The sequence below is a fragment of the Embiotoca jacksoni genome, unplaced genomic scaffold, assembly GCF_022577435.1.
Source record: "Embiotoca jacksoni isolate LCO1_2020_lvr unplaced genomic scaffold, fEmbJac1.0.p SCAF_3, whole genome shotgun sequence".
NCBI classification, from domain to species: domain Eukaryota; kingdom Metazoa; phylum Chordata; class Actinopteri; family Embiotocidae; genus Embiotoca; species Embiotoca jacksoni.
In genome coordinates, this window is record NW_027185381.1 from 24,994,224 (window position 1) to 25,011,723 (window position 17,500).

The 17,500-nt window shown below is 43.2% G+C and overlaps 1 protein-coding gene and 1 long non-coding RNA gene across 3 annotated transcripts in view; one reads left to right on the forward strand and one right to left on the reverse strand.

The window, feature by feature from the left end:
- Nucleotides 1-8,909, forward strand: part of LOC138206353 (uncharacterized) — a 12,879-nt gene extending 3,970 nt beyond the window's left edge. The window contains exons 2-3 of the long non-coding RNA XR_011178938.1: nt 6,945-7,008; nt 7,691-8,909. This is a non-coding gene — a long non-coding RNA (uncharacterized lncRNA). The remainder of the gene's footprint in view (nt 1-6,944; nt 7,009-7,690) is intronic.
- A 1,856-nt stretch (nt 8,910-10,765) lies between these two features.
- The window catches only part of LOC138206677 (uncharacterized), a 42,994-nt gene continuing 36,259 nt past the window's right edge, over nt 10,766-17,500 (reverse strand). The window contains exons 7-8 of one of the 2 annotated variants that reach the window (XM_069163541.1): nt 12,417-12,599; nt 10,766-10,880 (exon numbers count right to left, since the gene is read on the reverse strand). In XM_069163541.1, the coding sequence (XP_069019642.1) occupies nt 12,462-12,599 (138 nt within the window). In that variant the 3' untranslated portion in view covers nt 10,766-10,880; nt 12,417-12,461. Of the gene's footprint in view, nt 10,881-12,119; nt 12,600-17,500 lie in introns of those variants that run through there. The other variant, XM_069163540.1, reaches the window with a different exon arrangement.

Sequence of the window (17,500 nt, forward strand, 5' to 3'; positions counted from 1 at the left end):
TCGAGACGTTGGCTTGTTGGTCGACCGCCTGTGAAACGATAGCAAGAAAAAAGTCATTATCCTGAGTGATGATGATAAATAAATATAATAAAAAAAGATAGTGCATGCAAAGTCGACGGAGGTCATGTGACAGAGTTCTGTTTGACACAGTGCAGAAGAGGTGAAGTCATCGTAGGGAGTTATCTCGGAGGTGGCTGGATGGATAAAAACCAAGCGGCGACGTCACCCCTTCCGAGTTTTGGCCGTCGCCAATCTTCGCTATTTTGGAGCAGGAAGTGACCATATTTGGACGAGCTGGGGGAGAAGCGAGCGGTGGATCTGACTCAATCTGATTGGAAACCTGAGGACCCTAAGCCCCGCCCACCGATAGCGGAAACCTGACTGCACCACAGGCCTGTCAATCAAACGGACACGCCCTCAAAAAAACCCTGCTTTTTGAGGGCTAATTTCTAATTAATGATGCAATTATTTTCAAATAAACTGCCAGAAAAACTAATAAGAAGGAGGAACTTTGGCAAATGACACCATAATGACTCGAGGCAAAAAAATCAATTAACTTTGTATTTCATGAAAAAAGCTGAACGCGAGTCAACAGCGGGATAGAGTCTGTAAGAAAGCAACGTAGACTTTTTACATTAAAAGTAAACATGGGGTTAATTCATGTCTTAAACAAGATGTAGCGTGGACACAGTATGCTGTAAAAAAAAAAAAAATTAAAAAAAAAAAAAAAAAAAAAAAAAAAAAAAAATATATATATATATATATATATATATATATATAAAAATCAGCATCCTGAAAAAAAGCTTCTGCGGGACAGTCAGTCAGTAGCTCGGGGCAGTGACCACAATGCATTACACCCCCCCTCCCGCCCCCCCTACCCCCATTATTAACCTTTTATTGTAGCTCACAGAGAGCGCTGACCCCGGAGTAACAAGTCACTTAGCTCATGACTTGCTCATGACTTATAACACTTGTCAACGCTATTATTTATTCAAACAGGGTTTTTTTTAGTTGTTTTTTTTTTACCCCAGGGCAGAATGAGTCCATACCCACTTCCTCTATAAAACCCACTAACACTGACAGCTGAGCAGGAGACTCGGATCATAAATAATGAAGCAGAAACAGCTTGTAGCGCCAGAGCTGCCGTTCTGCCACGTCAACCTGCATTAAGACCGGGGCCGATGAGGTCAGCACGAAAGGGAGCATAACCATACATTTGTATTTTCAGTGTCGTGGCAACGGTTGTGAGACGCATGCGTTAACAGGCTTGTGCTGTCGGAGACCGGCGAACAAAAAGGAAAGTAGGGCAGCGTTAGATATTCTTTTAAATAGCGTAAATTTGGAGGTTTTACAACACTTCAACGCGAAGGCGCTTCCTTCCTGCCGATTCTCTGGGAAAAGAATCTTTTACGGCTCCGGGGCTGCTGCTCCGAGATCATCTGTTAACAGGGAAGAGGAAAAAAAACAAACTACATTTGTTAGTGAGATATACGAGAATGCACAAAAAAAATTTAAAATTTAAAAAAAAAAAAAGGCTGCCAAACTAAAGAGCAGTTGGCCTGAGAAATGGCACCAAGATACCACAATGAAAAAACTAAATCCGTTTCAACATGTTAAAAAAAAAAATCGAATGAAAACCAATGTCTCTGCAGGGTTTTGTGAAGATTTTTGTTCGTGTTACAATCAAAATATGCAACTTTGCAGCAGCTTTTCTTAACAAATTCTGACGTCATTCGCAGAGATTTACATGATTATTTTGTCTGTAAAATTGGCAAAAATATGAAGGAACATTTTTTTTTAAAAATCTTTTGAAAAATACTACCTAATAAAACACGTGGTAATAAGCATACTGCACACTTACAGAGCACATCAATGCTGTGTGTTTCCAGTAAAAGGATGGATATATTTTAGCTCTAGTCTGCTTTAAATGTTTTTTTTGTTGTTGTAAATAATAATAATAATTCAACACATACTGTATGTGCAAAACAATTGCAATCTTCCAACTCTCGGGCCTAGTTCTCCTGATATCACCACATTTTTCCATTCGCTTCCATTTCTTTTCCCGGCGAACCGATGTGGTTGGTTTGGATGACGAGAGGTTGAAGAGTCTTGCTGACTGTACGTTAAGAGGTTATGTTTGTTTTGAAGCAAGTTTTGATTACCGTTTTGCTGCAACGCTTTCAGCAGAGCTCCCGTCGTACCTTGGGAATTTTTTACAAATTTGCGAGATCTTGCGAATACTGCAAATATTGGTTTAATTTGAATGCAATTATTGCGATCGCGATTCTCGGAGGGACTGAATGACAAAACACTCAATTAAATTCTCTTCACTGTACGCCATCGTTTATAAAGTAAAAGAAGTTGTGTTTGATTTGTTTGGTTGTTGGTTTCTAATATTTCAAATTATAAATGTGTTTTTTTGCCAACACCAAAGAACAGGCACACCTTCTGCATTTAGTTGATGTTGCCAGCTCGTCATTTTTTTTAAAAATTATTTCTTGCGGGGCAAATGAATAACTAGCAGCAATTCTCTGAGATTTTTTTTTTTTCTTTCTTCCCAACAAGCAGTTGGCGTCGGTGCATTTCTGAGGTTGGGAAGAGCAACAACATTATAAGAACAAGCTTTACCAGTCACGGGGAAAAGTGAGCAGACTTTTGTGGGAAGAGATGATTTGAGCTCAACATTCGTTGCGTCAGAAATGTAAAAAAAAAAAAAAAAGAGTGATGGATTGACAGTTGAGTTGTTGTTTTTTTTATGCATTTGTTTACCTGTTGTGGAAATGTTCCCCGATGCCTGACACTGTTGATCCCCTGTTCATCACGTCACAGATAGTCGGTCACGTCAGGAGACCGAAATACATCGAGACTTTGTTCATCCTGACTGACATTGAACACAACATTGGCTCCACTTGGTTTACTGAGGTGATTATAAATGTAGAAACCGCCGTTTCCTTTTTCTTTCCTCCCCGTCTCATCGCCGAGTGACGCTCTCTGATTTTCACGGACTGACACCAAAACCGTCGCGGACGTTTCCTGTTTTTAAGCTCCGCTGCAGCGGCTCTGGGAATAAAACCGACGTGACATAATCTCATCCAAAAACGGCACCAAAATCTGAAAGGAAATGTCGTCGGTGCTGCCAAGTTTTCCCGTTATTTTAATGCAAGAAGCAACAACTGGCCTAATTCCCCCAAAATATTACTGCGGTAATGAGAATGCTGTAAACAACTATGATAGTGCACAATGTCGTGATTATTTATTTAGTGTTTACACTGAAATAGAGACTTTTACCGAGAACTCCTCACTGGTTTTTAGAAGATTTATTTATGGCTCACAGTTTTTCAGTTTGTGGTTTTATTTATCGGTTCAGAACTTCGGTGTCTTGCTCGGCGCGAGAATGTGTTCGATGATGTCGCGGTATTGTCCATGATCAGAGTCCCAATAGTTTTTCAAATGCAGGAGATGCTGCAGCAACATTATTACACACCTACACAGCAAAATCTTAATTAAATACATTACGATGACATTTTTCAACAAACACTCGTACTGCATAGATTTTAAATCCACACAAAACCGTTCTATTTTTGATAAACGCAAACAAGTTTGATAATTTCAAGGGTCTGAAAGCGTATTTTCTGCATCTCCTGTGATTTCCTGTATGTAACGGTCTCAATTTTCCAGCACAGCAAAACAAACACGGGAAAATAAAGAAAATACTGGTCTAGAAATGATGTAACTGGAGTTGTATACGTTCTGTTGTTGTCCAGAAGAGCCTAGTCACAGACTTCATGGGCCGATGTGTCGCTCTAGCTGACGAGAACTTGGTCTAAAACCCAGTCAACCTGGTTGAATTTGTTCTGTTTCCCGACGCGTCCCACGGTCACGCTAAGCTCGGATAACCGCTTCCTGTTTCGAGCCCCCCGCCGACACAAAAAGACCCGAGGTTTCCTTCTTGTGTGGCTTTTCCGAAAGAAGGAAAATAAGTAAATCGAGGCGTGACTCTTTTTTTTGATTTGTCACCCTCCTCAGCTGGACAGTGAGACCTCGTCGGGGTAGAACTGAGGACCGTAACTCAAGCCGGTGGAACATTTCTAAACAACCTGCCGAGCGCAGCTTTAAAATGTTGCGCCCTCATCCGCACGCGCGATTATATAATTCAACGCAATTGCCTTTCGTATCGGATTGTTCCAGCGCGGCTCCCTGAAAGTGCCCCGTCAGATCGGGTCTCTCATTACCCCGGAGAAGCAGAGATGGATGGCGAGAGATCAAAAACAAGGGAGGACAAAAAACCACTGCGAGAGGGCGAGGAGCGTCACCGCAGATGATAAACAAGAGGAACCAGATGCTGTGATTTACAGGAGGAGGAGGAGGAGGAGGAGGAAGGAGTCGTGGGCCTCCGCCACGGTTTTACGAACTGAACCGGCCGGTTTCGTCCTCTTTTTTTTTTTTTTTTTATTCGGCTCACTTCAATCATTCGTTCCCTGCAACCGTCTGCCAGTGAATTAAGGAGAAGCGCCAGCAGGGAAGGGCGGGGAGGTGATCAATATTTCACCAAAAAAGCTGCTGGGCCAGACAGACAGGCAGACAGACAGACAGACAGGCAGACAGACAGGCAGACAGACAGGCAGGCAGACAGACAGACAGACAGGCAGACAGGCAGACAGACAGGCAGACAGGCAGGCAGGCAGGCAGGCAGACAGACAGGCAGACAGACAGACAGACAAAGCTGGCGAAGTCAGAGGAACACAGTTTAAAAAAAAACCAGCAACTAAAAACCAAACCCCCTGAACTCAACAGACGACGAGGGTTTATGACACGAGTTCTGTCGGTATTTTTGTGAATTAAAAACGAGCCCGTTGGAAGATCAGCGGTAGATGTAGATTCATAATAATAAGGTTCATCTGCATTTTTAATAAATAACTTCATAAAATGAATAAATTGCAATTCGTCTTCATTCGCTTCTTCAGGCTTCAGTCTGCTTGTGACCTTAAATCAGTCAGAACTGTTTGTGGAGTTCGTAGAAGGACGATGACTCGGCTTTAATAATCGAGTCAACTGTGGTGAAAGGGATGTGGTCATTTTGACGGGATGATTATTGCAAACCGAAGAACCAAATCCTTTTTTTTTTTTTTTTTTTTAACCCCCGTATGCATATTTATCAATTTAAACTAATTAAAAGTAAATTTATGTGTTTACTAACGGAGTAAGAAACGGAATGCTGTCGCTGTATCGTCATTAAGCAAAAACAGCTGATGGCACTGAAGACACGCCCCCTTTCAAACGCAGCGGTGGTGGTGGTAGTGGGGGGGGGGGGGGACGAGCTTGACATGTTGACATGACATGCTTGAAACAGACAGTAGCATAATAATAAAATTAATTAATGTGTTTTCATGCCCCCTATTGCTGCAATTTGAAATAGAGGACGGGCGGTTCCTCCCTTTCTCCGTTGCCACGACGACACTCAATTTCCATGATTGACAAGTCGTGAGCATCTGATTTGGGACAGGGGCCGAGTTTCGTACAAGGCAAAGTTAAGAAGTGCGACATATCAGCGACTTGAAAAAAGAAAAAAAAAGATCGCGGTTCATTAAAAACCAGCAAAGGAAAAAGCTGTTTGTAAATTTGGGAGCGACAAATGTCAGCTGTGGAGTTCAAACGGTCGGAGGGAATAAAACGGGGACGAAGCATCATCTGTCGGACAAACAGCAGATAGAAAAACTTGGAAAAACTGGCATCGCGTACGAGAGCAGCACATCTGGCGTCGTCCTGACATCACCGGTGAGATCGCAGGAAGGAAGTGCACGCGCTTATTTTAGTCTTTAATTTTTCCAGACAGGACAAGCAGAGTGGGAACAACACGGAAACACCAATCAGTTTCTTTTTTCTTTTTTAACTCTACATTTGGGTCAACGCTGAGAGTTTCAGTTTCATTGGATTGTGGGATATCTGCCTGATATTGGCAGGATTTTTCTTCAGCAGAAAATAGTTCAAAGTCAGCATTTTTAAATCCCCCAAACTATCAGCAAGGCTGGAGACTACAAAGACTTAAATTTAGAAAATATCGGGTTTTTTGGGAAACATGATTTGTTTTTTCATCCCACCAGAGATGGTGCGTATACACGGCTACGCAGGTATCAGTGCGCATTTTTGCTGAGTGAGCATTTTTAAATTTTTTTTGTACGAGTAATTCTAACATCAACATTTTTTTTTTTTTTTTTAAACAAATTTTTGTCATGTACTTTTACACAGAACGCAAATATTGGACATAAACGTAGATTACTGAGGAAGGCGAACGACGCAATGAACACAATGTTAACACATAATTGCGATTTGTGTCAGAAATATGCACATTTTCCAAACCAAGCACACTTTTTCTGATACTACGAACACAGACACATCGTAAAGGGTCCTACTGACTCTCGGGCGTCCCATCGGACATTTCCGACGTCGTGCGGCCCCAAAAAAAAAAAATGTTTTTTTTTTTTTTTTTTTAATATCTGCTGATTCAGTTTGTGTCTTTGAATCTAAAGACAGCAAACAAAAAATACACAAAAAAAGTCTGTTTCCCGTCTGTGTTTATCAGGTCGCTGAGGTTGTTGGTCAGAGGAGGAAGACGAGCGCCTCCACCCAACACAGCAATGTAAACTGTGGGTTAAACATCAGCCAGGAGTCAACACACACACACACACACACACACACACACACACACACACACAAATACACACACACACACACACACACACACACACACACACACACACACACACACACACTGCCTGAAGCTGCCTTGACCTCATGCTCCTCAGTCCTGCTGGAGCCAAGGTTAATTTAAAAACAGTAAAGAATATGATATTTACCAGATCTCTCTGTGTGTGCGTGTGTGTGTGTGTGTGTGTGTGTGTGTGTGTGCGTGTGTGTGCGTGCGCTCCAAAAAACTGTTTCCACAGGTGGGTGGTATCAAAGGCGAGCGCCAACAACTTATCAATCATCTTCCACTGGAATTAGAGACAGGTAATGATGCCTGACGCTCCGTCTCACACACACACACACACACACACACACACACACACACACACACACACACACACACACACACACCGTCTATCATTCAGCTCCAGACATTGTCCCCCCCCCCCCTCAGCTAAACCTAATTAATTATATTTGCTTGAATAAAACCGATGTAAAAAGCTTCCAACTCTCCATAAAACTCCAGATAATAAATAAATAAAACAAATCAGGTTTTTTTTATCCTGTGAATTTGAAGAAAAAGCGTCACCGTAACGACGCGACTATAAATCCCCGCTTACGTTTTTGCTTGCGTTACGGGATCTAAACGTCGAAGGCCGACTGAAACTGAACAAGTTAAGAAAAAGCCCAGGACGTGAACCTGTTTGACGGCTATTCGATCTGACGTCATTATGTTCCTCGTATGCCGGAGAGGACTCGACCTTTGACCTGGAAACCACCGAGCCCAGGTGTTGCAAAACAAGCCCCTCCCCCAACTCACTATCACGCGGGCGGGGCGGGGTCGAGGTCGGGTGGGCCTCAGATTGGCGGCTATGATTACGTAAACGACACCGCTTACTCTACGTGCATGGGAAAAAAAAAAAAAACTTTCGCGCTCTCGATTTGAGTCCGACGAAATATGTGACGAGTAAAAGTCGTCGTCAGTAACCCCGAGCTCATTTTCCAGCGCCGGTCGTCCCCGACGATGACGCTAAAGACGTTGGCGAAGCGCATCTGGACGGGAGGCGAAGTGCTGAGCGACGGGGCGAGCAGGATGTTCAGCCTCGAACGTCGTCCCGACCGACAGATGAATGGAGGGAAACAGATGCTGCCTTTTTCGCTTTCCTGTCTGCCACTTCCTATTATACCTGCACAGTGTTTATGGAAGATGAGTGTGTGTCGTCTTCTTTTTTTTTTGCCCTCGTTAAGTCGGATTGAAATGAAAACGACTATTCGGTATTTTACTTTCCGTGCGTCTGCGTGATAAAAAAAAAAAAAATCTTGTCGCGTTTGGACATGAGCGCAGAGTTTGAGTTATTGTTTGACGCAATTTTTTTCAGTGATTGAAAGTAAAAAAAAATTTAAAAAAATTATAAAAGGGACTCGTTTGAAAAAAGTGGATTTCGCAACTTTGCTAAAAAACAAAACAAATTAAAGGCGGATGTGGGCGGGGCTTATACAAGCAGCTGTATTGTAGGAACGTGTAGATTTAGAGCCTTTGAATGTGACGTGCGGTTTAGGCGTTAGTCAACAAAACGTGTTGACCGTTTGTGTCCTGTGTCAAATCAGAAATTCAGAAAATAATTTTCACACTATCGTCAATTTTCGCTTTACACTGCCTCAAGTTTAGGCTCCACAACCATTTGTTTGGACGGAGTAATAATACAAAATAATAAAACAAATTGCCCATAAAAGCTTCAGTCAATTACAACTGCAACCCCATTTCCCCCCAAAAAAACGTTGGGATGTTGTGCAAAAATGTGAATGAAAAAAAGAATGCGATGAATCCTATAAACTCCATATTTAATCGCAAATGGACCAAATACGACACGTCGAACGTTGAAACCGAGACATGTTATTTGTTTTATGGAAAAATATGTGCTTATTTAGAATTTTGATGGCAGCGTCGGGACGGGTGTTGCGTCACCTCTTGTTTCAACAACACTCTGTAAAACGTCTGGGGAACTGAGGAGAGCGGTTGCGGGAGTTTTGAAAGTGAAACGTTGTCCCGTTCTTGCCCGACAAAAGGATTTCAGCTGCTGTTCGCCGTTGGAAAACGTGGGTTTGACATCGTTTCACTGAAATAAGCGTGAAAAAGACGTCCGGATGGCAAAACCTGCGCATATCATTCAGCATTTTTTTTTGGAAGCAAGCTTGCGAGTTATTCTGAAGTTATGACGTGTGCACCGACTCAAAACCAAGTGAGTTCGAAGACTGGATTTTTTTATTTTATTGAAACTATCCCGTGTGAATTCATCAGTTGCTTTACGTAACAAGAAGGTGTTTTTATCGCTTGTGAAACCGTATTTCTGCGTCTTGTCACGTCGGCACTTGAATGAATCTTTTATGCAAATTAAAAGTGATTATTTATGTGGTTATCATTTGGTTACGAAGCGGCAGTTTGTTTGCCAGAGTTTCATGCCGAGACACTCCCGACTCGGAGGGACTTCTCCTCCACTTTCTCCCCGGAGTGAAAGAATGCGATTGTAGATTAGCTCGACAGGAGAGGATGTTAGGAAACAGGTGGCAATCATTAACCTCCCGGTTCCCGTCCGGCTCCGGATTCTAAAACTCTCTCTGAATTACTCTCGCATCCTAGTGCAAGACGTTCATAATTCACTGACGAGATAGCGAATCGCTAGACGACAGTTAACGAACAATAAACAGAAATGAAGATGGTTTAAAATGTTCTTCGTGCTGGAAGGTCCGTCTGAATCCAGCCCGAAACCTTCGGCGGGAAGTAAAACTAAGGATATCTTGGGGCGGAAAAAAAAAGTGAACTATAATGACAAAAAAAAAAAAGTGTCATTTCATGCAGGACTTTGTGCGTTAAATACCTCGTGAAATCGTCAGGAAGTAACACGAGGTTAAAGTCGTTCATTCATGATCTCCTGCATCAACAACACGTGAATTAAAGCATTATACATCATCAGCGATGATTATGACGCAATCACGACATCATCGCTGTTTGTGGCCCTTAAAGTGAAGTGGTGAACGTTTGATTTTTACCGTTCGATGAGGGTAAAACTGCAAAAAAGCACAGACTGTATATAAAAGTGTTCGTAGCTTCCGGGACGGAAAATAAATGAGGGCGACGCAGAAGAGCCTTAAACTGCGATACCACCGAGTGGCCACTAGAGGGTGGCTCCCAAAAAAAAGCCTCCGGTTTTCCATATCAAAGTTTTCTGTATGTCATTCGCTAAATTCACTCTTCCAGATTTGTTTTTCTGGAGGTCCATCTGAAAATAATTCTGTTGCCAATTCAAAAATAAGCTTCAAAAAGTCTTGTTTTTTTTGTGCGGCGTGTCTGTTTGATTGACAGGCCTGTGGTGCAGTCTGGTTTACGGCTATCGGTGGGCGGGGACATTAGTATCGCCGGGTTTTCCAATCAGATCGAGCTCGCCCAAATATGGTCACGACCGGCTCCAAACCGCTCGGGAGAAGCAAAGATGGCGACGGCCAAATTCCCAACTCGAGGCTTCAATATGATGTCGGAGTTATTGTGTTTTGCGTCTAAATTCATAACAACCTGCAGGTAAATGAACGGAGCCAAAATGTGGCCCAGTTTTTATTTTATTTTTTATTGAATTCATGCTAATTCATACCGTAAAGTGTAACAAAAGAATTGTATATATATCTATGCCTCCAGGTTAATAAGTAAAAGTAATGTTTAAAGGGTCACCTCACTTTTTCTGTTTTTTAAAACCTCATGTTTACAATCAAACTTACACTTATAATAATAATAATAATAATAATAATAATAATAATAATAATAATAACACATCCTTCATACCCCAAACAGCAATTTTCTGGTTTCCCTCCACATCACAAGAGCCACAACATATTTCTCCTGACAAATCCTCCTGGAAAAGAAAAAACATAACACTAAAAAAAATGCTACAAATGCGTTTGGTGTTGTTTTTGCAGCAATTAGGATAAACCCTGATTTGACCTTGACGCGCTGAAACTGTGCGGGCCAAGTGAACACAGGTATGTGACCTCTCTGTCCGTCCACCCCCCCCCCCCCACCCGCCACCCTCCCCCGCATGCTCATTCTCTGGCCAGGTTGTGCAGTTTTTGCCTTTGATCCTGAACTACCGGGTCAAACCTTGACGAGGTCGGAGGGTCCATGGCATTCCACAGCTTTTAATAGGTCACTGAAAAAGAAAAGACAACAAAAAAACAAACGACAACAACAAAAAAAAAAAGATAAATTACAGGAAGAAGAAAGCTGGAGAAATATACACATTGCAACCCCCCCCCCCCCCCAACATAATCCGTCTCCACTTTATCATTCACCTGCTCTTTTGTTTGTTTCAGCAAATCCAGTTAACCATGTTTTTTTTTCTCTGTCCCAGCGTGACATTAATAATACCGGCACTAAATCAAGCTCTCCTGTCGTGACGAAACAAGAGGGGGCGGGGGGGCAGCTGTGGATATGATGCAATAACGGGGGTCAACACGGGGTGCGTTTTTTTTGTTTTGTTTTTAAACCAGTGTCAACGCCGTCGTTACCTTGGGGGGGTGGGGGGGGGGCAGACAGCGATCCGTGGCTCCTCTAAAATGTCAATTGAAAATATGTCAACAGAATTTATTACAGACGGAAATACGTTTCAATTTTTTCTACAAAAATAGGAGAGAAACATTTTTTTTTTTTACATCGACTGCTATCAGCCAACATCCGTGCGGGATTTTTGAATGTTCTGGATGAATATATTCGTGGTCACGGTGACTTCCCGATGTCTCCGTCGGTTGCCTAGCAAACGCACGGTGACAACAAAAGTGCAGGAAGTTACCGTAGCAGCAACCTGTTTACACGGTGATATCGATCTTCTCATGCAACTCGTGACCGTCAAGGTTTTGCAACACGTGGAAGTGTTCTTTTAAGTTTACATTTAGCAAACTCAATCCGCCCGGTTAAGTTCAAAGTTCAAAGTGGGGGGAATTTTTTTTTTTTTTTTTTAAATCGCAGCATAAAATGTATTTTGGAGAAATTCTGGAGCTTTCGAGCAAATATCCCAATCTTCATTTTCCATTTGGCTTCAGAAAACACCATGTAATTACTTCAAGTTGTCTTTATTTATTTTTTTGTGTGTATTTACTCATCGGTCTTACTTTTTCTTAAAAAAAAAAAAAAAATCTCTTCATCTACCTCATTTTATTGTGTACGTATTTGTAATTTTTTCTTTATTTTTTTTCCCAACTGTGTTTCTATGCTGCTGTGACGTCTAAATGTCCCCACCGTGGGATTAATAAAGTCTTATCTTATCTTATCTCTTAAGTATGAGATGGAACGACTCGTATTACATCCGTCACAGATGATTTGACGCGGACGAAACAAGACGAGGCAAAACAAAAAAAAAACAAAAACGGATCAAAGTGCCCGGTTGAAAAAAAAATAAATTAATTACAAGTGCACAAAAAAACAAGAACCAACATGTCACCATTCAAAAAAGAGTATCAATGTTTTATTAGTGCCGGCTATTGAAGACAATTTAAAAAAAAAACACTCTAATTGGAAAAAGTTAACAGAGAAGAAATGAAAATAGATTTGGGTTACATTCGTTTGTGTGTGTGTGTGTGTGTGTGTGTGTGTGTGTGTGTGTGTGTGTGTGTGTGTGTGAGTCGCTTAAAACAATCAACGGGTCTAAAAACTGTCACACGTCAAATGTCATCAATAAAATCAGGTTCACCTCAGATGACCTTTGAGACGTACTCGTCTACAATTTAGTGCATTTTTATCCTTCAGTCGTTTCATCACACGTTCTTCTTCCTTCCTTCCTTCCTTCCTTCCTTCCTTCCTTCCTGATCAGATCAGCTTCGACTCTCGGGCGTTCCCGAACGGGACGCTGGTCTGATGTTTGGAGGACAACTCCCTGAAGGAAGGAACACAGGAGAGAGAACATAACTTAGCTGGCATATTATCTGAGCGAGGAAAAAAAAAACATCCAAAAGAAGCCAAAAAAAACAACGAGCAGCCTTTAACTTCGGTAGATTTAGACGTCTAGAAAGAGTCATACGTCATGAATGACGAAGTAGTTCGCGCCTTTCGCCTCACAGGGCTGCGACGCAAACACTTTCAGTACGATAACGATGTTCGATAGAAGTCAGAAAAACAACAACGTTATTACAATCCCGTAGAGATCGTAAATACATATGTTCCAAGTTTCACCGCAATTCATCCGACAGTTGTCGAGATATTTCTGTCTGACATTTTTGTTAAAGACACATTACAGTCAAAATGGGCCATTTGAAGTAAAGCGACTTTACTTCCCTGTTTTCTTGGTGTTCAAACCATTTTAAATCATTATGAATTCCTCTTCCTTCATTGAGCAAATCAGCGAGTTCCCCCCCCCCCCCCCCCCCCCCCGCATTTGTTTCCCAATCGTAACTGAACCACGACTTCATATTCTCAGGGGCTCAAATGACATTTTGCTCATCTGCCAAAAAAAAAAAAAAAAAAAAAGACGACTCGGCGAGAAAATGTTCTCGAGTCCAAATAAAACCTCAAACATTTCTGCAGACGCCCTCTTTATATAACCGACTCCATCAGCAGGGAAAAAAAAACAAAACAGCAATCTGGACTCTTAAGAAGATGCTGGATCAAAACAAGATTAAAAGCTCTGAAATATTTCAGACGCTGCACGTCCTCCCTGTTCTTCCCGTCCTCCCCGTACTTCCCGTTCTTCCCGTTCTTCCCGTCCTCCCGTCCTCCCCGTCCTCCCCGTTTCTGTTTTCTTGTCCTCGGGGGACTTTCCAAATTTTTTTTTTTCCCCACACAAACACTTCACGGGCCTGAAAAAGCCTCCGTCCCCTTGTTCCTTCGATGAGAGACGCAATTTCTGGATTATGTAAAGGCATTAAAAACAGCGCTTCTGTTTTCTTTGTATTAAAATGTCTCCAGACTGACAGAAAGTTGTCAGGACCTCCCGAATGTGCTTTTTTTTTTCCACGACTGCGCGTTTTGATTGAGTCGCCGTCGTTTTTGCCCGATCGTGCGTTTTTTGTTTTTTTCCCAGTCAGCGCGTGTTCAGTGACTTTAGTGATTAGCCTGAGGAGGTTTAGCTACGGTGGCTTTAGCCGCATGCGGTTGGAGACAGACCCGACCTGACGCTAACCGGCCATTCAACTGCGACCCCCCCCCCCCCCCCACCACCACCCTCCTCTGCCATTCGTCTGGTCCCCCCCCCCCGGCTTACAATACGAGTCTGTGGAAGTCATTCAGCGGGAAGGATTGACACCATGGTAATGGTGCTCCTTGACACCGATTCCCCAACAACACTATATAGAAGCGTACGTTCAAGTCGGCCTTTTATAACCATTTGAAACGTTCCCACTGAGCCCCCCCCCCCCCCCCCGTTAAGCAACCGGCGAAGTAGGGGCCACCCCCCCACCCCCTGAAAGCTATTCAGCGCGCAGCCTTTAAATGAACTTCGAATTTGGAAGCAAAAGAAAAGCCTTAAAAAACCCCAAAAAGAAACCAAAGGTGCGTCCGACAGAACGGGGGGGAAGAAAAAAAAAAATCCCCCGAGGAAGCGGAGTGGCACCAAAACATGAAAACATACAGCTCAAACAAAAAACCCCAAAAAAACAAGAGAGCGAAGGGTTGAGGGATTAATACCCCCCCCTCACCCCACTCCCTCCCCTCCCTCCGCCACCCACAGACAAGCACTATTAAACGAGGGAAAAAATACCCCTCGCACAATCACTGGATCTGGACCTGCATGGGTAATGACCTGTTTGGTGTGTGTGTGTGTGTGTGTGTGTGTGTGTGTGTGTGTGTGTGTGTGTGTGTGTGTGTGTGTGTGTGTGCGCACACACATTGGCGTGAAGTAGTTTCCCTTCATTTTGAGTTGGAAACTCAAACCTCCATGCGAGCGTTTACCTTCAGTCACCCGTTCACTTCCCTTCATTGGACGCCATCACATCCATCACGCTCAAGTTACCTTCTACTAATGCATGAAAACGGGCACTTAACTGAAAAACTAAACGGGGCGCAATCTCCACGTTGTCGCAACGCGCGGTTCGATTCACACATGCGGGAAGGAGAGGGGTTTTTAGTTTTCTACATTTTTGTTGTTGTTGTTGTTGCTGATTTAATTTGATAAATCAGAGCCGGGCGGTATTTACAAAATCAAATATCACGGTATTTTTGGACGAAATACCGCAAAGGGGACGTAAGGTGAAACCATCGAGGGCTTTCGCTAAATATTAAAATGAGAATTCACCAGTTTTGATGGTAATCGCAGGCAACCAGAGGAGTAAATATCTCAGTGCTGCTACACTGATCAAGGAAGCCCAGTTTCATGGAGAGGATTTAGAAAAAAAAGAAAAAAAAGGTCCCAAATGCGTATTAAAGAATCTCCACATGAAATATAGGATTTACAAAAAAGGTGTACAACGATTTGTGAGGAATTTCAGGTACTCAAAAAAAAACAACAACAAAAAAACAAAGACGTGATCCAGTCTCCGGGAAAAAATACCAACGATTTGATACACGAATGATTTTTTTTTTTTTTACAAACACACCTGAATATTAATATGTTATGTTCCTTATCGACTACACATCTGTCATAACATCCCCCTCAACCTGAGAAAAACAATGAAGATAGTATCATCCGGGGATCGCGGAGACGCTCTTGACGTGTTAAGACCTGACAGTCATCAGCCGAATGACCCCCCCCCCCCCCCTCCACCACACACACACACACACAACTGGCCCCCCAAAAAAATTTGCCACCGATGTGGAGCGTGATATATATATTTTTTCCTCTCTCCTGTCGCACAAAATTGCCAAATTAAATGTAGTTTCCATTCGTAACACGCTCACACACACACACACACACACACACACACACACACACACACACACACACACACACACACACACAAGTCATGTAGAGTCTATTGAGCGGCTGGTACAGTAATGGGAAAGTGTTAGCCAGGTAACATCAGTCAGGTGAACGGGGCTCAGGTTGCCTCCGTTTCTTAGAGGCTGTGTGTGAGCGAGTTCACACACACACACACACACACACACACACACACACACACACACACACACACACACACACACACACACACACACACACACACACACACAAGCACACACACAATCGGGGCCTGTTAAAGTAACCAGCTCCAGTACCGCATGCACAAGTGTACTTTCTGCGTATTAGTACACACACATGTATACTGCACCCGAAGACACACGAACCCGCACTAAGAGAGCGACCGCCGCTCACTGCGCTCCAGCAGACATCACGCACCATGCATAATTTAAATTCAATTACACCGTAAGGAGACGAAAGGAAACCGGAGAGAGAGAGAGAGACGCACTCAGAGAGCACCGCGGAGAAGAAGAAGAAAAAAAAAAACACACCAAAAAAAAACGCTTCCTTTGCTGTGACTCAGCAAAAGACGCACCGGCCGGGCTCGGTTACTCAGCCCTTTCTGCTTTCAACGCCACGTTTCGGCACAGAGGTGCTCCGTTGTGACGCCGGGAGGTTCACCTCCAAAGGGACCCGATGTGTGAATGCAGTATCTCGGAGGGAGGCTTTGTTTACTAAAAGTAAATAAATAAAGTGATTTTGATTTATTTCATTTTTACAGTCAAAGAAAATGTAAATGGTCCCCCACGACGTTTGTATGCTCCAAAGTGACTGTTTGGCCTGAAGAGTCCCAAACTACGAGATATATCTACTTTATATTAATACCAAACACAGTTTAAAAAAGAATGAGGTAAACCCTCAAATTTACCACGATTGCATGTTGTTGGCCATTAATTTAATATCACGCAGCTACTATATTAATAAACTAATCATTCAGTATCGTACTAAGTAACTTTTTGCAGATGAGGCCGATTTTTCCCCGGACATGTGCTCCGCTGTATTTGTCCGAAACTTTAACGACGCCACGATGAGCGATTTAATCAAGATACTCGAGTGGAAAAAAAAAAAAAAAAGGCCCTACGTCATCAAACAGACTCCGAGTGAGGACAAACCGGCTTAAGGTCAAACGTCTGCGACGAGAAGAGGAGGAGGAGGAAGAGCGCGAGGAAGAATATTCACGCCTCCTCTCGACGGCACCGCGAGCGAACGCCTTCACGGGGACTCGTCGGGCCTCTTGTTTAACCGACATGTATGTCCATTCGACAACTCGGTGACGAGGTCGGGCCTCCGCGAGCGGAGACAAAAGACTCAGTCATACACCGCCGACCTCTTTACGGCACCGTCTTCCCCCCATCCTGTCCTCAAAGCAGGTGTTCGCGGTAAAACAAGCAGACACCAGATACCATCTACAGGATACGGGCGACGGGAAGTCCTGGGAAGTTACTAAAGAGCTCGGCGTGACAGTATATTTAAAACAAGTGAAACGGAGATCTGGGTCGGGCGCGGTTTTATTTCACGCTTCGATCGTTGAGGTAAACTGTTATTTGTAGAGATGAATTGAATCCTTTGACGTTCCCACAGTCGTTCTTTCGGTCGCTGTTGCCACTGCTGTCAATAACAACTTGCGGTTCTCCTCTTGGTATTGCCACCAAGGAAAAAAAACAACAACCATCATATCAGAAAATAACCGGGCTACATATCGTACGGCATGCAGACGAATGTTCACGTGAAAATGCCGAGGCAGCGTTTTCCGGCGCTACACGGAGCTGGTTGCCGGCGCCGGAGTCGTTCCTCGGCCACTTAAGACGGCAGACTTTGGCAAAGTGACCAAAAAAAGGTTCTACCAAACTTCTACCGCTTCGTCCATTTTTCCCGAATCGGGACCGAGA